This window comes from Musa acuminata, chromosome BXJ3-10 (genome assembly GCF_036884655.1).
Source record: "Musa acuminata AAA Group cultivar baxijiao chromosome BXJ3-10, Cavendish_Baxijiao_AAA, whole genome shotgun sequence".
Classification (NCBI taxonomy): Eukaryota; Viridiplantae; Streptophyta; class Magnoliopsida; order Zingiberales; family Musaceae; genus Musa; species Musa acuminata.
Window position 1 is genome coordinate 27998147 of NC_088358.1, and position 22296 is coordinate 28020442.

At 44.3% G+C, this 22296-nt stretch overlaps 5 protein-coding genes and 1 pseudogene across 7 annotated transcripts; 3 read left to right on the forward strand and 3 right to left on the reverse strand.

Moving 5' to 3' along the window:
* The first annotated feature begins 1248 nt into the window (after nt 1–1248).
* Nucleotides 1249–8957, forward strand: LOC135651948 (3-oxoacyl-[acyl-carrier-protein] synthase II, chloroplastic-like). The gene is made up of 13 exons (XM_065172610.1): nt 1249–1743; nt 2366–2571; nt 2739–2942; nt 3118–3228; nt 3320–3415; nt 3494–3539; nt 3629–3708; nt 4055–4123; nt 4240–4324; nt 4425–4579; nt 4649–4729; nt 8283–8342; nt 8608–8957. Exons 1-13 carry the CDS (start codon nt 1383–1385, stop codon nt 8722–8724), a joined length of 1671 nt encoding a protein of 556 aa, XP_065028682.1. The 5' UTR covers nt 1249–1382; the 3' UTR covers nt 8725–8957.
* A 1639-nt stretch (nt 8958–10596) lies between these two features.
* Nucleotides 10597–13381, reverse strand: LOC135651954 (3-ketoacyl-CoA synthase 10-like). 2 transcript variants are annotated; one of them, XM_065172623.1, is made up of 4 exons: nt 13245–13381; nt 12177–12580; nt 11451–12076; nt 10597–11360 (listed from the first exon to the last, which is right to left on the reverse strand). In XM_065172623.1, exons 2-4 carry the CDS (start codon nt 12570–12572, stop codon nt 10805–10807), a joined length of 1578 nt encoding a protein of 525 aa, XP_065028695.1. In that variant the 5' UTR covers nt 12573–12580; nt 13245–13381; the 3' UTR covers nt 10597–10804. The 2 variants fall into 2 exon arrangements, with proteins under 2 accessions (XP_065028695.1, XP_065028694.1); XM_065172622.1 differs by having other exon boundaries at nt 12177–12585.
* On the reverse strand, nt 13343–15931 carry LOC135651955 (protein WHAT'S THIS FACTOR 1, chloroplastic-like). 2 transcript variants are annotated; one of them, XM_065172625.1, is made up of 3 exons: nt 15537–15931; nt 13912–15407; nt 13343–13478 (listed from the first exon to the last, which is right to left on the reverse strand). In XM_065172625.1, exon 2 carries the CDS (start codon nt 15301–15303, stop codon nt 13921–13923), a length of 1383 nt encoding a protein of 460 aa, XP_065028697.1. In that variant the 5' UTR covers nt 15304–15407; nt 15537–15931; the 3' UTR covers nt 13343–13478; nt 13912–13920. The 2 variants fall into 2 exon arrangements, with proteins under 2 accessions (XP_065028697.1, XP_065028696.1); XM_065172624.1 differs by having other exon boundaries at nt 13912–15931.
* A 1255-nt stretch (nt 15932–17186) lies between these two features.
* Nucleotides 17187–17302, forward strand: LOC135651999 (5S ribosomal RNA; annotated as a pseudogene).
* A 2043-nt stretch (nt 17303–19345) lies between these two features.
* LOC135651446 (ethylene-responsive transcription factor ERF017-like) lies at nt 19346–19720 on the reverse strand. Its single transcript, XM_065171518.1, has one exon. The coding sequence runs from the start codon at nt 19718–19720 to the stop codon at nt 19346–19348; it is 375 nt and encodes a 124-aa protein (XP_065027590.1).
* A 1293-nt stretch (nt 19721–21013) lies between these two features.
* On the forward strand, nt 21014–22154 carry LOC103968505 (FCS-Like Zinc finger 13). Its single transcript, XM_009381748.3, has 2 exons — nt 21014–21573; nt 21733–22154. Exons 1-2 carry the CDS (start codon nt 21149–21151, stop codon nt 21878–21880), a joined length of 573 nt encoding a protein of 190 aa, XP_009380023.2. The 5' UTR covers nt 21014–21148; the 3' UTR covers nt 21881–22154.
* The last annotated feature ends 142 nt before the right edge of the window (nt 22155–22296 follow it).

The window sequence follows — 22296 nt, forward strand, 5'->3', positions numbered from 1 at the left end:
TTAAGGAGTGGGGGAGCCAAGCGCTCATAAGGCAGCCAAGCCTCCCTTACCCTTAGAGGTGTTTTTTGGAGTTCTCCGACTCTGAAAAGATAAAACCCTTTGGCACTCATACGTCGAAAGCGGACAATACCTCGCACCGAGACAGACTAATTGGTCTCCTATCACTTACTATATAAGAATATAAGTTTATTTTCACTTATCCCCACAATTGAATGGCTGATTTATGGTAAGCAATATTCTCTAATGAATTTCTTTTGCAATTAACAATTGTATGTAATTCATATAAAGACCCAAAGAAAGTTTTATGGAAAAAAATGTAAGGAGCATAGGATGATCCAAACACAAAAAATGAAGGAAGATACAACAACAAAGCTTTCTTTTTCGCGCATGACAAACGTGTACTTCTTCTTGAGACTTTGCAGCTCTTCCTTTTTCCAATCAATACAGATAACCCCATCGTGTTCAACATGGCTTTTCGTGTCTTCTCCTCCACGCATTTTTTAGCTTTGGACATAGCGAAGTTTCCCAAAGAAAATGTTGGAATTTATTGATTCTCTTGGAAATTAAATATTTTGTCTTCGTGTGGTTGAATCAAATCAAATGCCTTTTTTATCTTTTCATTAGTTACTCGTGACCATTAAGATCCAAAAATAACATAGCTTTTTGTTGGGTCCATTAGAACGGAGTCATTGACATGTTTAGCGAGAACTAAGATTAGGAACAAAGCATAGAGAGTATAGAGTGTGAGATGAGCAAATGTCAATATCATGACTTGTGAAACTCTGATGATTATGATAGGGAAGAAGGTTCGGTACGCACGAGAAAGGAAAAAATGGAAGGTCGAGCCATTTTTATTGATTATTATTATTTATTATTTATTATATATATTTATTTATCTTGGATCATTCATTTATGGAGATTAAAATCCTTTTGAATGTGTTGATTAGTTTGATGGATAAACATTTTTAAACAGAAAGAAGAATTTTATGGAACACTTTTCTGCATAATTGTTATTTCTAACTATTTTTACTTATTAGAACAAAGAAAAAAAAACTCTTTTTTTACCTTTTATCTAACTAAAAAAGAGAATTGTTTCAATCATCTATCAATTTCTTCCTGTCATTGCCAGAGAGAAATTGTAAGTAATAGTCAATAATAATAATAATAATAATAATAATAATAATTTCTATTTATCACGTACGCAATGCACACTTGGCAAGATGGTTCGCTCCGCCATCTCCAACCTCTCCTCCTCCACTTCTGCTCCTTAAACTATACCTATATTACTCTACACACAACCACTCCTCTCTTTCTCTCTCTCTCTCTCTCTCTCTTCCTTTTGTCGATCTCTCTCTGTACATCTCCTTCTAGCCCTCGTTGCAATGGCGGGCGCGGCCGTGGCGTCGCCCCTTTGCACGTGGATTGTCGCGGCGGCGTGCATGTCCTCCTCCGCCGCTTCCGACCAGGCGCCCCCCCCCAAGTCGGGCCGGAGGTGGACGACGATGGCGGCCCCCACCCGCGGAGGCCGCGCCCACCCCAGGCGGCGGCTGATCTCCGCCAACAGCAACTCCGGGATCCAGGGCATCGTGAGTGCCTGCCTCGCCTTCGAACCCTGCGCCGACTTCCGCGGCGCCGTCGCGTCGCCTCTCTTCGGCGACGGCGGCCTCTCGTCTCTCTTTGGGCTGTGGAACGCGGAGGCCCACCGATGGCGGCGGAGAACCGCCCGCTCCCGCGCTGTCTCTGGTAGTGTGCAATCGGCAAAACCCCGTTTCGGTGTCTTCTTTCTGATTTATCGATTTGTTTATTGGTAACTAAACCCTGATTCATCTCGATGTCTTTTTCCCTAACCCGCTGTTGTTGTCCGTCGGATAAATCTTGACTCTATTGATCTGTTGGATATGTTTTCCTAATCTCTGTATTCTCGTTTGCGAGATCTAGGTTTGTGATTAGTTGTTGTGCATGGAGATTTGGGTTCAAGATTGTGGTGTCACATTGCTTGCATGAAGAATCCTTTGCTGCTTAAGAATCCTAGTTTAAGATCTGTTTCCTTGGTTTGTTGTGGATGGCATGTGGAGCCACACTTAAGTATCTCCTTTGGTTGGCTTGGCGCACTCAGTTTATTTGCACCTCGTCCTTGATGACCCAATGTTCCTTTTGGTACCAATGTCTTCTAGCAATATTGTTTCCTTCATTTTGGTTTTATGACGATGGGCGGGGGGTTGCTTTATGTCCAGATCATGGAAAACTAAAATCTTTTGTTGCATATTGATGAGTCGCATCACATATGGATCTTCTTACAAAGTGATGAGTGATTCTCGTCTATGGAAATTTCTGTGTTTTCACTAATATGGTTTGTGGGCAACAGGAAAAGTGATGGCAGTCGCCTTGGAGCCAACTAAGGAACTTACAGAGAAGAAGAAAAGGCATATAAAAAAGAGGAGGGTTGTTGTGACTGGCATGGGAGTGGTTACTCCTCTAGGACATGATCCGGATGTCTTCTACAACAATCTCCTTGAGGGTGTCAGTGGCATAAGTGAGATTGAAACGTTCGACTGCTCCAGTTTTCCAACGGTATATTATTTTGCTGAGCAACTTGCTATTGATGTTTGGAGATAATAAAAAATCCATTTTAATTTCTTTATGAACTACTCTTGATGAATGGGTTGGCCAGTGGGTTCAGTTTAATATGGCAAGAATTCTTTTTTTATTAGAGTTCCTAATAACAGGCTCTTTTGTAGAGAATTGCAGGGGAAATTAAATCTTTCTCGGCGGATGGGTGGGTGGCACCGAAACTGTCAAAGCGGATGGACAAGTTCATGCTCTATTTACTGACTGCTGGCAAAAAAGCATTGGAAGATGGCGGGGTCACAGAAGAAGTCATGAGCCAGTTTGAGAAAACAAGATGTGGTGTGCTGATTGGGTCTGCAATGGGTGGGATGAAGGTACATGTTCTCCTCAGCGTATATCTGAATAGATAAGCTCCAAAACTTAGCACAAGCCACATAGTGAAACTTGGCACTTCAATGAAGTTGTTTACATTTAGTATTGTTCTTTTACATTCCATTGGCTTTCCATATTTTGTCGGTTTTATGCTTATCATAATGCTTCATATTGTAGGTGTTTAATGATGCAATTGAAGCTTTGAGAGTGTCATACAAGAAGATGAATCCCTTCTGTGTACCCTTTGCGACCACGAATATGGGATCTGCAATGCTTGCAATGGATCTGGTCTGCCAAATGACATATTCTTGGAAATCAGGATAATATGACTTTATGTACTTGGAGACATACTAATTGTTCATGTTCTTGTTGTCCTTAGGGGTGGATGGGCCCAAATTATTCAATTTCAACTGCATGTGCAACTAGCAACTTCTGCATTCTAAATGCAGCACACCATATCATACGAGGTGAAGCTGTAAGTTGTTCACTTCTTCCCACTGTCAGTTACCACCAGAAGCATGAAACTTGTGTGATTTTTTTCTAAATATTGTAGGATGTGATGCTTTGTGGTGGATCTGATGCGGCAGTCATACCAATTGGTTGGAATTCTCATTTTAATTCAGCAACCTTTCATGATTGTGACCAACAGCACATATGTGTGACTACATGGTCATTAAATGTTTTGCAGGATTAGGCGGTTTTGTGGCATGCAGATCACTTTCACAAAGAAATAATGATCCCACCAAAGCTTCACGCCCTTGGGATGTTGTACGTAGTTTTGCTTTAACTTGTTATTCTATCATCAAAGTTACTGAAGACTATCTTAAGATACTGGACGGCATGTCTCTATTTGGCTTTTCGTATAGGTGCTGATCAAGTTTTAATATTTTAAACAAACCATTTATTGCTGCAGTGTGGTGATAATAGTCATGTTGGGACCCTGAAAGAAACCATCTTAAGTGGAAAAATGTCAGTAAAGGAGAACAATAGATACTTTAATTAACTGAGCATGTGTGGACCTCTCTGCATCATTTTTTGATGTTTCCTCCGTTTACTATTTTTATTCCTATGTTAGAGGTATGAAACTAATCTATTTTTGATTGATTATCATTAGGATCGTGATGGATTTGTTATGGGGGAAGGGGCTGGCGTGCTACTTTTGGAAGAACTAGACCATGCTAAGGTTAAACTAGGTTCATATTGTCAAATTCATAGGATCATCTCTTTACTTGTATTTTTTTTTTCTCTTGCAATTGTCCTGTTAATTTCTTTCTTTATTTTCTTTTTCATTTTCTGCAGCAAAGAGGAGCAGAAATCTATGCAGAGTTTCTAGGAGGAAGCTTCACCTGTGATGCTTACCACATGACCGAACCACATCCGGAAGGTAACAAAATTTTTCTGCACATTACGTTTGTAAACAAATTTATATTGCATCTGTTTTTTTTAAATTCTTTTAACAATCACATGGGCCTTTGATAAATCAGGGACAGGCATTGTTCTCTGCATCGAGAAGGCACTATCAGAATCAGGAGTATCCAGAGAGGATGTTAACTATGTAAATGCTCATGCAACTTCGACACTTTCTGGTGATTTAAAAGAATATCAAGCTCTGATGTGTTGTTTTGGCAAGAACCCTGAGGTTAGTGATTAAAGTTAATGTTGTCTTATTTCTTTTTTTTTCTTATTAACTAACTAAAAAACTTTGCAGCTGAGGGTGAATTCTACAAAATCAATGACTGGTCACCTGTTGGGTGCTGCTGGTGCAGTCGAAGCTGTTGCTGTTGTACAGGTAATGATTTCTAGCTTTCTTTATCTTGCTGGGTTTAGCTTCTGGGTATCTCAAATTTTGATCTCTCATCCTCACAAAATGCTTATCATGGCATTTGATGATAATAGTCGGACTATTATTTCTAAGCAATACTAATCTGTTCTGTTGAGCGTAAATAAAATAAATAGATCAGAGAGCTATGGATTACGAAATATCCATCTTGACAAGAAATTATCTATACATTAACATGTTTGTGACAAGGACTATAGCTCAATTGGTAGAGTACCTTGTTTACATGTGCGTGAATCTTACATATTCTAGGTGTGGTTAACTCATTAGGCTTCATTGCAGTCATTGGATATGTTGGTTTATCAAATCATTTATTAATGTTTCTAAAATTCTTTATAATCTTGACTCCGCAAGGAATTATTACCAAAATTAAGAAATATCACATGGATAACCATTGGGTGTTTGAGGACAATTTAAGATAAATCCTTATCATAATCCAGATTTGGTTAATTTTTGAAACTTTGGAATTAGATGTTTAGGTTGGATTTGCAATGATGAGGTTTGCATGATATGCCGACTTGATGAACATGAAATCAGACAAGTTAGAAAGTAGAAACAAAGGAATTCAAGAAATTGGAAAGAACACTTTTAGAGTAGTGAACTGATTATCAAACTGATCGCTCCTTCATGTTCGTAGTGCTTATATGACCAATAAGCTTACATATTATTGATGTCTGGGCAGAATAAAGTTATATAGTGTTCTGAGTGATTAAGGATCAGAATAAGCATGTTTGTTGCCAAGTTGGCAGCATTAAAGTAAATTTCATGCAGATAATCACACTTGATAGGTGAAGAAGTAGATAAAGCAGAGCAACAGATTCAACAAACTGTTGCATACAGAGTTGTAGAAAACTCTGAATGATTGTCATTGGTGTTAAAAGTGATTGTGTAGAGGGGACCAGGCTTTTTAGTGATGACACTATACAGAAGCATATTTAGTTTATCCTGTAAGTTAGAAATAAAGTTAGGATCAATACAAACAATAATGTATTTTGATGTCATTTGATCATCTTGAGTCCATCAAAATTAGATGGAACTGTAGACCATAGACATAAGTAGAGTGCAATCTTAATGGATATGGAAGGGTGGATTTGGTCGAACAAGGCCTTCATGTTGCTCCAAGATTGGTTTGTATAAAAGCCTTTGAGGGATCTCTTATTCAAGGCAGGGCTTTAATTATGTAACTTAAATTCTCCAGCATTGCAAAGGCCACATACACATGAGTGTCATGGGGGTGAGAAAGCATTATCAGGTCCAGGTATCAGTGGAAAGTGGAATGTTAAAAAGAGAAACATGGTATGGCTTATTTAACTGTAGTTGACAAGAAGAGCATTGTACAGGACAAAAAGGTTGGTGGAGCTCAAGCTTGTGTGAATTGGTAAAAGTGTGAATGGAAATAACTACCTAGAAATAAAGAGACAGAGTACTAGTGCATGTGTTGATTTGTGAAACAATAATGTCAGAAACCAAGATCCAATTGATCCTTGCTGAAGCTAGTTTTGAACATTCCATAATTAGCCAGGATTACTGATTTTGAACCCAGGTCAATCCAATGTGACTGGTTTTGGGTGATTTAGTTGCAACTGATTCCAGTTTATCATTGTTTCATTAAGGGTTTCGGTATTGAGTTGGTCTGGTCTTTGGCATTATCATGTGTTGATCAGCCAATCCTGCAAACCATGCAAAGGAGGTAACCGTCAATATCAAATTTATTGTTTTTAAGAATTTCAGAGGTCATGTAGCTATTTTGGTGATTACCTAGGTTTGGAAGGAGTACAAGATGATACAAAGTATAGAAGCTAATGGGTATATGATGATTGCTGGCCGAGACTGATTTATAACTATGAGATCTTAGTCCTAGATTTTTTATTAGTTTAATTTTAATTTGGCTTTTCACATCCAAGAGTTGGTTTATGTTCTATCATGTAACATGTGATAGATGATGCTTACTGCTTATTCATAGCTTATGGCTGTTTGATGTTTTAGCTGAACAATGCTTAACTATCTTATGGCTATTTGATATTTAAGGCGTAGTTAAACAATGTCTAACTATCTGGTTTATCTGGTTGCTATCAATTTCAGATATGAATGTTGAATGCCATCTTGCCTCATCCGCATCCAAACTTCTTATCGAGATGCTTGGCCTTGTCCTGGAATCAGGAACTTTTTGCACAATGCATTATTGAGAGGATGACACTAGCATCTAATTCCCTCAAGAAGTTAATGACCTATCTTCGTCTCCTTTCCTTTCATCTTTCTCTATTTCAAGTGTTAATGGAACAGTAGCAATCTCTCCTGTGAAATAGTCAGAGCCACAAGTTCTGTTTTGACTTTTTTTGTGGTTTGTCTATTTTCCCCTCCACCTATGGCTACCATATGAGTTTTTGGCTTCCTTCCATACCTCTCTTATCTTTCCTTTTTTGAGTTGACCAAAATTGGCTAGAATTGGTCCCAATTCTGAGTGATGTCTAGTGATAATTTAGCCAACATTAGATAAGCCATGGTTAATGCCAGTATGGATCGAGCATATGGTTTAAGAATTGACTGATATGAGAAACTGTATTTTTATCTTTGAGTATGATATGGAGTCGTTTTCATTTAGTGTCAGATGTGGGTGGCCGTGTATGGATTTAAATTTTGTTTGTACCAATCTGATGGTTGACCAGTCTACAAACAAGACTATTTTGCTGCATCGAAACAATGTTTACCACCTTGTGAGCTTCCTGCCTACCATACGAGACTTATTGGGTGGTAAGATTACCAATACTCGACTGTATCAGTCAATAACCTATCGTCCGAGGCCTGTACTAACAAATATATAATTTTTTAAATCCTATTTACATCCTACCACTTCTTTCTCTTTCTCCTCATCCTCCTATGCCTCTGGTTCTGCCTCGGCCTCATCCTTGTCTTCTCATCTTTTTATCTTACTGTCTTTTTGCTTCCTCTGTCATTGCTATCTCCTCTTCTCTCTCTCTCTCTCTATCGATTTGGTTGGTGGGTGTCGACCAGTACCGATCTGTACTGTTACTCATCCAACACGCCAATCTATATAGATATGAGACTGAAATTTTAATCCTCCTGTTGTATGACATATAATAGGAAATATACCATAAAGAATTCTTTGGGGCATCTAAAGTTGTGTTAAATATCTTACCTCGGTATTGTTAAATCCTAGCCTAGACATTATAATCCTATCAAAGTTAGATTTACACAAAAACATATAGTAATAACATGAAAATAAAAAAAAAAATTGAAACTTGTAAGGTAATAGGGAAAAAGAACTGATACTATGCTGCAAATTTTCCTGCAAAGCAGATGAGGATTTATTAGTCTTGCAAAACTTACTTTTATTAATTATGTTGAGAGATTGACTAATGTGAGGGTTTTTTTTTCTGATTTACTCTCAACCTATCTCTAATTTTATGTAAAGGAATGATGCACCTGTATCTGTTTTCACATTAGTCAATCACTTGCTAAGCTCTGGGGCACATCCTGTGTGCAGGCTATTCGAACACGGTGGGTCCATCCAAATATTAATTTGGACAACCCGGAGAAAAGTGTGGTATGTTCACATCTCTTGAATTATCCTCTGCTGTGAGTACTGATATCTTTGTTCACATTGAAAATAACTTTCACACCGCCAGTCACAAAATCTAGCAAAAGATATACTACTACTTTTCAGTATGGTGATTAGTTTTGATGACTGTTAGATGAAAAGCCTGATCAAGCGACAGTAACTCTTAGGGACTTTTTTTGTTGTCATATGTTTTTTTCTTTTGGTTCTTTAATATTGCTAGAGATTAACTGTTGAGTTCGATTTGATTCAGGATGTGAATCTGCTAGTAGGTTCGAAAAAGGAAAGATTGGATGTGAAGGTAGCAGTATCTAATTCCTTTGGGTTCGGTGGGCACAACTCATCTATCCTGTTGGCACCTTACAAGTAATAGTGGTATGGTGGTGCTAAAAAAACATGTTTGAAAATGGCAGGCCAGCATCAGATACCCCCTGTACCCTAGTTTTTCTTTTTTCTTTTTTTTGTTTTATCAATTTTCCTGATATTATTATTCGCTGATTCCACATGTTTTAAGAAAGAATAGATCAGTTTTTTTCCCCCTGTAAAACAAATATTGTTCGTCATAATATTTGTTCAATCGGTATATGCATCCGAGATGCTAAACAGTGGTGCTAAAGTTTAACTAGCACAAGCAGGGAAGGAAGCACGAACAATATGACCACATTGGAATGGTGTCAGACATCGGCCTATAAATCTGGTGAATGGTAAATTTCGATTCTCCTGCTGTTCCTTTACTGTTTTATTCTCGTCCTTGTGAAGTTTACTGGATGAAAGGCTTACCAGGAAAGAAGGATTAGTTGTTCCATTAATCTGACTTGCAGCCTTAAAAGAACAGTTTGTCCACCAAACTGAAAGCTGGGTGATATGGATCGACTCATTGGATCTGTTTACCTCTCACTTACTGCTCAAGAATTTGCCATCTTACAACTGGTACTTGGTACTTGGATGCATCATGTACCATTTTGGCACCAGTGTTCGTATATTGTTTGGAATGGCATCTTCTTAAGTGACAATGTCATCCTACTTCTTATCCTTTTGGAATCAGTGGTGGTGGTGGTGGCGGCGGCGGCGACAGCACACCCTCCGTAAGACACGTCCCTTTTTTCGTGATCGGCCATGCGACTTGCAACTTCCAATGGTTTATAGTAGCCTCTCTTGGGAACAGAAAGGGTTGTATTTAGTCGATATGCTTCCATCGTTTGATGTCTCCGCTTGATCGACAATATGGAGCGCACCGACGACATACTTTGTTGATGCCCCACCCCAAATATCTCTCAAAAATATGATGAACTTAAAAAAGGCAGAAAAACAATTATAAAATAGAAAAACGGAAAACTACAACTTAATCACTCAACTAATTCAGGCTCTATCTTTATCTCTTTTTTATTCTGCATCAGACAATCTATCTGCAATAGTCATCCATGCTCTCAGCCTATCTTTGATCAATCATAAAATTCTCATCTCTCTCGAACCATTCTTTAAATACGAAATCCATTGGATCAACATAACCATATACCCAACTGATGAGGATAGTAATTATGATAAAACTCAGCTGACGTCAGTCGACGCCTCACGTCTCGATCGGCGCGATTGCACTCGGTCAACCGAACCGGAACATCGACCGAGGCGCATTAACGCCTACTCAGGCTCGGTTCTTCATGCCACGCCAACGCCCATGTCAGACGCTATCAGCCTGCCTCCTACAGGCGGGCACATCAAACAACAGTAAGTATCCCTATAAATATCCTCTCGTTCATCAGAGAGAAGAAGAAGGGACAGACACACTAAAAACTCTTCTTCATCTGAAAACCCCTCCACATCCTCTAATTTGATCGTCGGAGGGGTCGGGTCGAGTTTCCTGACCCGACCTTTGTGCAGGTGCGAAGCCGAGGGTCCCCGTCGGACGCGCGGACGAGGAGTTCCTGTCTGGAGAAGACGGCGACCCCGTCCCGATCGGACCATCGCACCAAACCGACCCCGCGAGCTCGAGGAACGCCCCGAAGAGATCCCCGTCGTCCGGACCCGAACCGAGTCGCGTCGGCCCTGAGGCCACGGTTCAAGATTGTTTACACTAACACCAACTATTTAACTTTTTTGGTATAAAAAATTTATCGGGTTTTATAACTTTTGTATCTTGAAACGATTATAAATATCTTTGATAACTGACATCATAGATTCTTCTTTTCATAGGAAACTAAAAATTACTTCTAATTCAATAAAATCATCATTTGTTCTAATAAAATCAATACTATCCCCATCTTAATCTGAATATTATTATTATTTTTTATATAATTCTAATATCTAAAAGAATTGACATACCTGCAGATAAAAAGGAGCAAACATAAGTACATACGGTAAACCGAACAACAGAGCCTGGAGCAAGTGTCGACCACCGTGAAAGCAAACAGAAGCCACCATGCATGCATATCCCATACGTTAGCTTTGGAAACCTAGCCGCCTTCCGGATACCGGTCGACGCAGTCGAGCCAGGGGCTCCTGTTCGGCCTCCGGACTCGCCGTGTCGCCTTCCACACCGCGCTGTTGCACTTGAACCCGGAACCGAACGCGATCTGCCACACCTGGTCGCCACCACGCACTCGGCCTTTGGCTTCCAGGTACGCAAGCTCATACCAGATGCTGCTGCTCGACGTGTTGCCGAAGCGGTGGAGGGTCGCAAGGGAGGCCTCCATGTGGCGGTCTTCGAGCCGCAGATTCTTCTGAAGCGCGTCCAGCACCGCCTTGCTCCCGGCGTGGACGCACAAGTGCTCGAAGGCGAGCTTGTACTCGGCGATGTAAGGCTTGGTGCCAGCGGAGTCGCCGGTCTTCTTGGGGAGGAGGTGACGATAGAAAAGGGTGACGAAGAAGAGGAGCTGCTCGGAGAAAGGGATGACGCGGGGGGCGAAGGTGGTGATGTGGGCCTTGAGTGCATGGCCTCCCACCTCTATGAGGTCACGGCTGATGCAGAGGCACTTCTTTCTTTCCTCGTCCTCCTCTTGATACACGCACCTTGAGGAAGAAATCATAGGATCTGTCACCGACTCAGTTATGGTATCTCTGCAACCAAGTACTAATTCACCAACTCAGTCGTGTAATCACCTGAAGCTCCGGCCGTCGGCGCCGTTGTGGGTCCTCACGATGTGCTCGAGCCGGTACTTGGCCCGGCGGAAGTCTCGCCTGCGGTTGGAGAGCAGGACCGCGGAGCACCCCATGCGGAAGAAGCAGTTCGGTATGAGCATCGACCGATTGCGGCCGGTGTACCAGGTGAAGGACACTGCCTCGGTGCTCACCACGACGGCGTAGCTGCTGGGATTGGCCCGCAGCATGTCGCGGGCCAAGTCGAGCGCGATCACGCCGGCACTGCACCCCATCCCGCCGAGGTTGTAGCTCAGTATGTTGCTCCTCATCTTGTAGTGGTTCAAGATCATGGCCGAGAGTGACGGCGTGGGGTTAAAGAGGCTGCAGTTGACGACGAGGATGCCGACGTCCTTCGGCCGGACGCGGCACTTGTCGAAGAGCTCGTCGAGGGCGCTGATCATGGCCGTGGAGGCCTCGGCGCGGCCTTCTGTCATGGTGGCGCAGTTGCCTGGAGAGAATATGGACTTGGGGACATAGGTCTCATCGCCGATGCCGGAGGACTTCAAGATCCGGGATTGAAACGCTAGGCTCTCCTCGTTGAAATTGCCGGACTTCCTCGCCAGCTCTATGAACTCCTCGTTGGACACCTGAGAGAGAGAGAGAGAAAGAGAGAGAGAGAGAGAGAGAAGCATAGCAGCTTAGGATATCAACATTGACCACCATGAACGCGGGCGTGCAGTTCACTACCTTCAGATCGTCGGAGGGGCGGTAGCAGGCGAAATCGAGGAGGTAGATGGGCCTCGGCTTCCACATGAAGTAGACGGCGACGGTGAACGCGAGCGCAACAAGGAAAGCTAGCTGGGTGGCGAGATCGTAGCTCGTCTCCTCCCACGCCTTCCTCCACAGCGCCTCTCTGCTCAGACTTCCCACCACGGCGAGCAGAGGTACGGTAGCCCAGTACACGGCATGGCCGATAAGGTTGCGGTAGCCCAGCTTAACGTAATTCAGGTTCACCGACTGAAGGAAGTCCGGCAGCCTCCGCCGCACACGGACCGAGAAGGTGGGTGAGCCGGCGTCGGGCCCGGAGGACTCGATTCCGCGGTTCACGATCTCTGCCGACAGGAGCGCGTGCTCGCCGGCCATCTATCTCTCTTCTCTAGAGAAGCAAAAAGAGCTTAGCTTGTGGATTGTGTGATTACGAAGCGCAAACGGAACGGTTATATATAAAGGGGGAGGTGGGTGAGGAACAGTTGGTGTTTGCACCAACCAAAACCGAAAGAGAGTGTAGCTGAACCACCAGACTTCCCAACGATCGAATTAAGGTGACCTGTCTGAGGTTTTAGAGGTTGGATGGCTATACTAACTTCCAGCCACTAGTTTTCTGGGCCTGTTGGAATCGACCCTTCGAACTACCAAGTTATCCAACATTTTAGCCCTTCATGTACGTGATTGTACTTTATATTATGTGTAGGCAAATCATCCCTCACAGTAAAATGGAGGAAACAAACATATAGTACAGTTAATTACAATGAAAACAAAGTAAAATGTGAAAAAATAATGGCTCAGAAACTTATGAAAGCAGTAGATATTGGCATCAAAAAAAAAAAAAAAACCATGCAATAGATCGGTAGGGAAACTTGATTCTGAACAAGATCTCACCTCTCTTTTACCTTTTACCTATTTGCCTTGTCTAACAAAACCATTTATGTTCTTAATGATATCATGGGAATAAGACACGTCAACAATATTTAGACAACAAAGGAAATGCAATCATTTTGAGAAAGAATAAATAAAAGTTTAGCAGAATCTTCTTACTTGGTGCGAATGATTCTTGAATTCTTGCTCTCTCTCGGACCGTGCAATGGAGTGCAAAGAAGAGATAATCCGCATACTCCGATTCATGTCCATTCCGAAGCTCAGTTAGTTCTCCGCTCAACGAGCAACAATGAACCACCACTGCCAAAATAGGTTGCGGAAACACACCACATTTCTTGATCATTCTGATTCCACACCCTATTTTCCAGCTCACATCATTGAAGCGAAAAGGGCCTGTGTAAGAACTATTATTTGTTTAGTCGATCAGTGTTAGCAATTAAGTGCATACCTTAAGTAGGCATAAAAAAATATCATGCATATCTTGGCAAAAATCATGCAGCATAATTAAAACAATGATCGGCTTGAGGATTTTTAGTTTGTTACAGGATGCACAATCACTATGAGATAGAAAAAAAAAAAGCATGACAAATTCTAATAATATGAACCAATCATGTCCTGGCAAAAACTTGTATAATTTGGAACAAATATAGCCTTGAGGATTTTAGTTTGTTACAAGATGCACAACATATGTGAGACAGAAGACAAGCACAACATCTCGGATAATTTGAAACATTATAATTCATTTATTATCACAAAACCAGCATATCAATTAAAATTTCAGACAAGACGTCACCAATAAATCATGCATTCAGCATGAAGAACTAACCTTAAGTACTCAATCTTCATATGCCTCCTTTACCTCTCTGACATCCATCTCGGATTCATCTATAATGGAAGAATCATCCATCGTACCAAAGATCTCTCCATCCTCAACTTCCATCAAACTACTTCTATTGTCATGATTCCCCTCGATCAAATCATCCTTAGAATCAGAGAAATCACTATAATTGTTTATTCTCTTCCTCCTCCCTCTATAACCAGTAAGTCTGAGAATTTTTTCCTTCCAAAGCACCAAAGGGCATTTGTCTATCAACTCCGAACGATCATATGCTTCTGTCAGAAAGACACTAAGCCGCTTACCCCTTTCAGAAACGTAAAAAATGCCAAAGTGTTTCAGAAGAAGCCGCATTAGCTTTTGAGGCATTACAAATTCCCTCCGAAAGTGCGTGAGGTGATCGGTGACAAGCCTCTTTTCAATGGTAAAACTCAATATCTCATGCATAATGGCTACTGCCCTTTTATCAAATTCCTGTGATCCAGGCATTAGTCCTCTTGCTTCAGCATAAGGTGACAGGTATGACCTCTTCTGAAAATGCTCAATTCGTCCACCATGTCTAAAGACCTTACCATAGTTTGGTGGAAACTTCATTGGAAAAGGCAGACAAAGAACTCCAGGCTCCCCTGGTGGCTCTGAGATAATTCCTGTTGCCACAGCTTTCTTCTCTATCTCTGTAACCGCCCAAGAAGGGTTCCATGCCGTGAGTTGCAAATACTCATCATCTTCTATTCTCCTGACTTTGAAGTGTTCAGGGAACATATGAATCCACTTCGTCCTGAAATCAAACGGAAGGCCCATGTCTCTCCGAAAATGTATTATCTTATCGACAGGAAGCCTTTTATCCACAGACATCATCAGGAGCCTCGTAACATGCTCAACTGCCTTCTCCGAATGCTCTTCCAGAAGCCTAGCCTCTTCTTCTACGAGCTCCTCGGCTTGCTCTGTAAGTCCGCACCATAGCACTCCCTTCTTGTCCCTGTAGATCTCGAACAGCTTGGGCGATTTGCGGATGAAGTCCTCGACTTTATGGGGCTTACTCAGACTGATCTGCTGCCGATACTGCTCCAACCGCTTCAGAGGTATTACTTGTTCAGGCTCTTTCTTCAAAACCTCCATTATGACCAACACCTTCGAAGCAACCTTCCAGCATTCCGTGACAACTTCAAGATCATGCACCCGCTTCTTCTTGCTTCTGTCCTGGACCCGTCGACTCTTTGCCATTGATCGCTTTTGCAAGGCTGAGTGAAGCCAATCAGGAGAAAATGCACCTCTTCCCGTCGACACAGTTGAACATGATACACTATCACCGAAAACATGCAATAGGAGCCGTCTACCAACCGCTGCAAGCCTCAGGACATCAGAAGCACCACGGCCTGACATTGATTTGACTAATTTTTGTCAAATATAACTCAAAGGAATATGTTTCTCTTCTTTTTCAATGCAACCAGGATTCCCCTTCGTGCCTTGGTAACGAGGACCTGTGGCTGGACCACATAACCACCCGATGAACACAAGAAGTATGATCGAAGAAGCTTCAGAGTATATAGAGAAATCAAATTTGGACCTCAAATAATCTGGTAGCAAACCATCTGAATCCAACGTCACCTACTCACCAGTATGGTGCTCGTTAAAATGTCCAAAAGAAATTCATCTATCGATATGGGAGAAGGGGTCGGTGTGCCACGAGCGAACCGAATTTTTAACGTCGATGTGACGCCTTCTTCAATCCGACGGAATCCGCCGGCCGGCACAGAGTAGGAGAGAGGATAGTGGGAAGCGAGGTTACCGCGGCGCCGATGACCAACAATAGCAATGCGCCGCACTCCGCCTAATCCACGTCTTCCGCTACGCTTGGCCTCGGTCGCACATCCAGCCCTCTGTGCTAGCCTCGAGTTCGAGCGGCTGGCCAAGGTCGTCGAGCAGACAACGAGCTCTTCCGGGCAGGAGTCCGCCTCACTGGAGGAAACCGATAGTGAGAGAGAGGGCTAGGGCTTGGCTTAACGGGAAAGAAGAGCCGGCACTGACGGCCCGGTTTGGTTCGGTCCACTAAAAACACTTCCGTTTTCTATTACCAAAGTAGAAAACTGTAATACAAAAACATGAAACAACTTCACTCGTCTTCTACTGTTTGAATGATTGAGAACAACTTGTACGTCGTCGTTATTTCTTCCCTTCCTTTCTTGTTTTTCTGTGCTAGGATGGATCTCGATAAATACATAATGAATCTGAATCAGAGACTCTGACACGCATACTTGTATAGGAAAATTAAGACTCTTAGAAGTTCCAAAGAGGAACGCATTCGTTGCCGCCATCATCGTCGTCGTCATCATCATCATCATGGCCACCACGGCCGTCGCCACCAATCCAGAAATCATTGTCCTCCAGCGGCCACATTCCGCCAACCATTCCGGAGTCGAACAAGTCCGGCAACGACTCCTCCACCGGCTCTCCCGACATCCCCAACCCCGAGCTACTTGTTAAAATAAAGAGATAAATGAGTTGTAGAAGAAGAAGTTTCCTCAACGGGTTAGAGGATTTCCCTCAACAGAGTAGAGAGATTTCCTCAACAGTTAGGGAAATCTCATCTACTTATCATGCCCCCGCAAGATGGTGCTCCTATCAAGGAGGCCAATCTTGGACTGATGTAATGCAAACAGCTTACGAGCTATAGGCTTCGTAAGTGAGTCGGCCAATTGATCAGCTGTATGAACATGAGAAACACGGAGTTGACGGCGGACAACTTGATCACGTACAAAGTGGAAGTTAATAGCAATATGTTTCATGCGGGAGTGGAATACCGGATTAGCGCATAGATAGGTAGCTCCAATATTATCACAATATATTGTAGGAGTGGAATCGATGTTGAGTTCCTGGAGAAGATTCGTGATCCAATTGAGTTCTGCAGTGGTAGCGGCAATGGCACGGTATTCAGCTTCAGTTGTAGACCGGGCGACTGTCTTTTGCTTTTTAGAACTCCAACTGATTGGATGAGCACCAAGGAAGATAATATACCCCGATGTGGATGTTCTATCATCAAGGTTGCCCGCCCAATCAGCATCGGCAAATGCATGAAGACGAAGTGGAGAGTGTTTACGAAAAAAGAGTCCATGATTTAGAGTCCCTTTAAGATATCGTAGAAGTCTCTTAACCGCAGACCAGTGTAGAGTAGATGGTTGCTGCATAAACTGTGATAATTTGTTCACAGCAAATGAGATGTCTGGACGCGTGAGAGCTAAGTATTGTAAAGAGCCAACAACTTGCTTTAGTGCGATCATACCAGCACTAAAGCACCGGATCCCATCGGAACTCCGAAGTTAAGCTTGCTTGGGCGAGAGTAGTACTAGGATGGGTGACCCCCTGGGAAGTCCTTTACCATCACCGATGATGATATCTTCATTGCCGCCATAGGGATTGTGAAGAGACAAATTCTGAAGATCAGCGGTGATGTGATGAGAGGCACCAGAGTCGACAATCCAATTGGACTGGCTAGGTGTCGGAGTAGTTAGGAGATTTGCCTGTGGCCAGTGTGACGGAGTAGGGAGGCGGAGACGAGACCGGCAAACTTTAGCGGAATGGCCGACTTTGTCACACAGTTGGCAAACGACCCGTCTCTGATGGCTCGGTAGGGCAGGACGCCAAGACGGATGATGGCTGGAGTCGCCACTTTGCGAGAAGGGATGACTAGGAGGATAGGAGGGGTGTTGCATGGAACTCACAGAATCAAGAGGCGTAGTAGCCAAACCTTGGGTGATGTTCGGTGAGTACCGAGCGTTCTTCCGTTTAGACTTGTGACTGACTTGAGCTGTGACAGTTGATCCAGGCAGTTTGTCCGCACGCTTCAAAGACATCTCGTAGTCAGTCAACTTATCATAGAGATCTTCAAAAGAGATTGGCGAGTCGCGTGCCCGAATTGCAGCAGCCAATTCTTTGTAGTCGGTGTCGAGACCATTGAGGGTATGAATGACAACCTCTTCATCACATAGGGAATGACCTATCAAGGCCAAGTCATCGATGATAACCTTGATAAGTTGTAAATAATCAGAGATAGTACTTCCCTCTTGTTTTGTCTCCATAAGCTTGGATAGAAGACTGAGCTTGCGAGTACGCGAATGATTTGCCAGGGTGGTTTGCAGTTTAGACCATGCATCGGCAGCTGTCACACATGAAGATATCAAGGGAGCAACGGATCCAGCAACTGAAGCTTGAATGGCTTGGAGAATGAGACGATCTTGACGTAGCCATAGTTTGTGAGCTGGATTGGGTACTGGATTAGGATCACCGGGGATGTTGAGCATGGCCGGAGGACAACTGAAAGAACCATCAACGTAACCTAACAAATCATATCCAAATAAAAGATTAGAGAATTGAGCTCGCCAGGACGCATAGTTGCCACCCTTTGATAACTTAAAGGAGATTAGCGTGGCGGCATTGATGGAGATAAGCCCTGTAGAAGAACAAGAAGTGGGAGTCCCTACAGGAACTGAAACATCAGAAGAAGTGAACGAAGACATTTTCCTTCTTTTTTTTTTTTTTTTTTTTTTTTTTTTTTAGAAGAAGGCAGCGAACCTTGTGTGATACTCAGGTCACACAAGGTGGAGAATGAGGGAGGGGGCTGCTGCTATAGATTGCTTGCTGTAGCAGATTGAGCAATCTACAACAGTGCCAAAAAGCTGCCGGCAGCTGCTGTGGATTGCTGCTTGCTGCTGCAGATTGTAGGGACTGCAGTTCGCCGGGAGATGGCTGCAAAAACTGCAGCGGTACTCAAGACTGCAGTTCGCTGCTGTGGATTGCTGCTTGCTGCAGCAGATTGTAGAGGCTACAGTTCGCCGGAAAATGACCGCAAAAATCTGCAGCAGTACTCAAGGAAACTGCAGTGAGAGAAATCTGTAGCAATTAGGTGTATAGAGAAAAGCGGCAATGAAAGCTGCTGCGATAGAGGAAGGAAGATGCAGCGGTTGCGACAGCTACTGGCCGGAGAAGTGCAGGAGGCGGCTGCTGCGATAGAGGAAGATGCAGCAGTTGCGACTGCTACTGGCCGGAGAAGTGCAGGAGGCGGCTGATGTCTTCTCTGGTGCTGCTCAACGTGGGGCTGAAGGACCACGTTGTCCTTCCGGCGAAGAAGAAGGAAGAGGAAGGTGCAGCAAATAGGAGAGGGAGCAAGGCCGGCGAAGAAAGGCAAGACCGGTTAGCACTGGCTCAAATCCGTGTCTTGGTGCTTCTTCAATGACTCCGCTTGAGGCAGCGTGCTACTGTGGCCGCTTGGCTAACACATGGCGATGCTGCTGTCGCCAAGAGGAGCTGCTCTGATACCATGTTAAAATAAAGAGATAAATGAGTTGTAGAAGAAGAAGTTTCCTCAACGGGTTAGAGGATTTCCCTCAACAGAGTAGAGAGATTTCCTCAACGGTTAGGGAAATCTCATCTACTTATCACTACTCTCGCCTGGATCCACCGCTTCCTCACCACCTCCCTGTCGAGCTTCTCCCTCCTGCGGCCGCTTCGCGCCTTCGTGCGCGTGTCGCACCGCCGCGGCCCGTATCTCGTACTTGCTCAGCTTGTCCGCCGACGGTATGCTCGGCGGCTGGTCCGGGAAGTTGAGCGCCTCGCCGGGGCCGCGCAGGCAGTACACGGCAGCGTCGTAGGCCCTCGCTGCCATCTCGGGCGTCGCGAACGAGCCGAGCCACAGCCTCTCCCGGCTGTTGGGGTACCTCGCCTCCGCCACCCATTTCCCCCACTTCCTCCTCCGAACCCCCTTGTACTTTGGCGCCACCCCCTTGCTGGAACTCGGCTTCTCCATCCCCAGACGCAGTACACACGTCATGCGCTGACAACATCAGGATGAAGAAAGCCTGTATTTATAGGAGAGGGAAATCGGAGTGCGGCAGGGTCAGCGCGGCCGCAGTAGAACAAAGTCCACAGTCGCTTACAACAGCCGTACTTGGGGATCTTTTAATGCCTGTGGACGGAGAAACAATATGTCCCACCGGAGAACGACCCAAGCGGGTTTAAGCTTCCACGTGCACGGTGGAGATGTACGTACAAGGCCGCAGCATCAAACGGCGAAGGGTCGGCGTGGCTTCGCCTCATGGTTTGGAGGCTCGCCGGCCTTTGGACGGAGAGAGTTGCCGAATTGCGTCGTCTTCCCTAACACGGATGACGAAAATCCAAAGCCATGCAATTTTCAACGATTTCGACAGCAAAAGAGTCGATTTTGTATGTTTATGAACGTCTGAAATCATATGATCCTGTCGATTCAAGCGTGTAATTGTTGGAAGTTGAATCGATGATAAATTCCGGGCTAGAAAAGATCCTTAGTCCCATGCATCGTGGCATGGAATGTCACAGCGGTTATCTCCGGTGACTCTCTCACCGCAAGCTTCGTGTCTTGATGTCTGTATCGACGAGCTATCACTGTTAAAACAAAAGGTTAACATCAATTACTGCTGCATTCACCACAGGCATAATAATAATAATAATAATAATAATAATATGATTAGCAATATTTGGTCAATCTCTATTATCATCTTAGACATATAAATCAATCAAAGTATCTGAATCCGATCAAAGTGAGCCCAACGAAGGCAATCATCTCTGGCCCACACCAAAGATTGACCGTGGGAAAGGGTGTCAACGTCACGGCCTCACCCAGTGACGAGTCCGCGTGGGCCTTCCGATGAAACACGGGGCTCCACTCGGCGTCACGTGAGAGGAGCGAAGCTTGGATGAGCGTGTAAAGTCGCACGTAGACCGGTTCAATGGCATAGAAGGATATTTTGGTCATTCGACTAGTCACTTTGGTACCGTTCAGTTTCGGGTACCACCTCAAACCGACGTCATATTAACCCCCCGACACGTGTGGGTCACTTGGCCTGCTATCTGTCACCATCTCGCGGTCATCCCGGTCTTCCGTGCAATTCCTCTACTGCTTCAACGCTTCAGTATACAAGCCACCGCCTCTGCTGTTTTCTTGTGATCTGGACCGTCCATCTATGTATTGGACGGTTTCGATTGCTCATTGCGGTGTAGGCGCTTGTATGTGAAAGCCTTACATGGGAACTCGCAGACCTTTTCCTTCGGCCGTGGTTTTCTGAAGCCAATCGTAAAGAAGCGACAGCGATTGAAGTAGACGTCGACGGGAGACTTGGAAGTCGTCTCAGGAAACACGGAGCGAAGGCCAATTACTCCACCTCTCCGGCCACGGAGATCTGAGACGACACAGGCCGGGATGGTGCATCAACCACGCCCAATCATCGGAAAGCTGCCGGACGCGATCGGTCTCGGTGACCGGATGTGGCTCACCGGCGCAATCCCGAGCCCGACCACCCCATCCGAGCGGAATTCCCTGTATCCGAGGAGGTGGAAGAATAGCGATTCTGGTGGCGTCGGACTAGGCATCGCAGTGGCGCTCGAGAAGGCCGGCGGCGAGAGCCCGAGGAAGCTCCACGCGACGACTTTACCGATCGCGATTGGTTCGCCGAGGACGAGTCGTCCTCAAGTGTGCCCCGGGGGTAGGCATTGGGAGAGGGCTCAAGGGGGTTGTTGTGCATCGCCACCGCCGGTCGCCACCGAAGAGTCCCAGGTGGCTGACTTCCTCAGCAACTGCTTTCTGTGTGGGAAGAGGCTACACGGGATGGATATCTTCATGTATAGGTATGCTGCAAATCCATGCCTTTCCCAATCATTTATTCTATATCGATTTCAGCTTCTAGCTTGCTTTATTGAGCTGATGAAGTAGAAATTAATCCGTAGCTTTGATGGATTTGTGATCGATTGTTATGTGTTCTAATCGAAATGCAACTTCCACCGCAGAGAGAAGGCGTTCTGCAGCTTGGAGTGCCGATATCAGCAGATGGTGAGCGACGAGTACCAGGAGAAACGTGGCGTTGAAGCCCCGAATCCATCTGGCTCGCCCTATTCCGGCGGCCAACTCTTCTTTACGGCTATCGTGGTGTCATGACTCCCCTTCGTTGCTGAGGCTGAGATCAGGGCATCAAATATTCCGGCATCAACGAGAGATGATCCGTTGCTTGTAGGCGGAGACGTGCGTTCGAAGTATGCACCTTTGTATGTGCATCCATAGGCGTATACGTTTGAAGGTTCGCAAGATTGAGCAAGAATCGTTAGTTGATTTGCCCGAGGAAAAAGATGAGACAGAAATTGTTACTTGTAATCGAAGTTTTAACACCTGTGTGTGTTTTTGCCAATAATTGGACTCGAGACATCTTGGTTTACTCTTTTCTTCTTTGGTTCCTTCTTCAATTCTTCCTTGGAGCATAGATTACTAATGCCACCAACCACACCAACATACACATTTAATACTACCATTAGTTTGGGCATGACGTATCTGCAAAGAAAGCTGGGATGTTTCTAGGT

Coding starts and splice junctions, on each gene's coding strand:
- LOC135651954 (XM_065172623.1), bottom strand. CDS start 12,572: ATGGCCGGCGAGCACGCGCTCCTGTCGGCAGAGATCGTGAACCGCGGA. Junction 12,077..12,176: donor GCCCCTCCGACGATCTGAAG/GTAGTGAACTGC, acceptor TCTCTCTCTCAG/GTGTCCAACGAGGAGTTCAT. Junction 11,361..11,450: donor GCCGACGGCCGGAGCTTCAG/GTGATTACACGA, acceptor TTCTTCCTCAAG/GTGCGTGTATCAAGAGGAGG.
- LOC135651948 (XM_065172610.1), top strand. CDS start 1,383: ATGGCGGGCGCGGCCGTGGCGTCGCCCCTTTGCACGTGGATTGTCGCG. Junction 1,744..2,365: donor CCGCTCCCGCGCTGTCTCTG/GTAGTGTGCAAT, acceptor TGTGGGCAACAG/GAAAAGTGATGGCAGTCGCC. Junction 8,343..8,607: donor ACAACCCGGAGAAAAGTGTG/GTATGTTCACAT, acceptor GATTTGATTCAG/GATGTGAATCTGCTAGTAGG.
- LOC135651955 (XM_065172625.1), bottom strand. CDS start 15,303: ATGTCAGGCCGTGGTGCTTCTGATGTCCTGAGGCTTGCAGCGGTTGGT.
- LOC103968505 (XM_009381748.3), top strand. CDS start 21,149: ATGGTGCATCAACCACGCCCAATCATCGGAAAGCTGCCGGACGCGATC. Junction 21,574..21,732: donor ATGGATATCTTCATGTATAG/GTATGCTGCAAA, acceptor CTTCCACCGCAG/AGAGAAGGCGTTCTGCAGCT.
- LOC135651446 (XM_065171518.1), bottom strand. CDS start 19,720: ATGGAGAAGCCGAGTTCCAGCAAGGGGGTGGCGCCAAAGTACAAGGGG.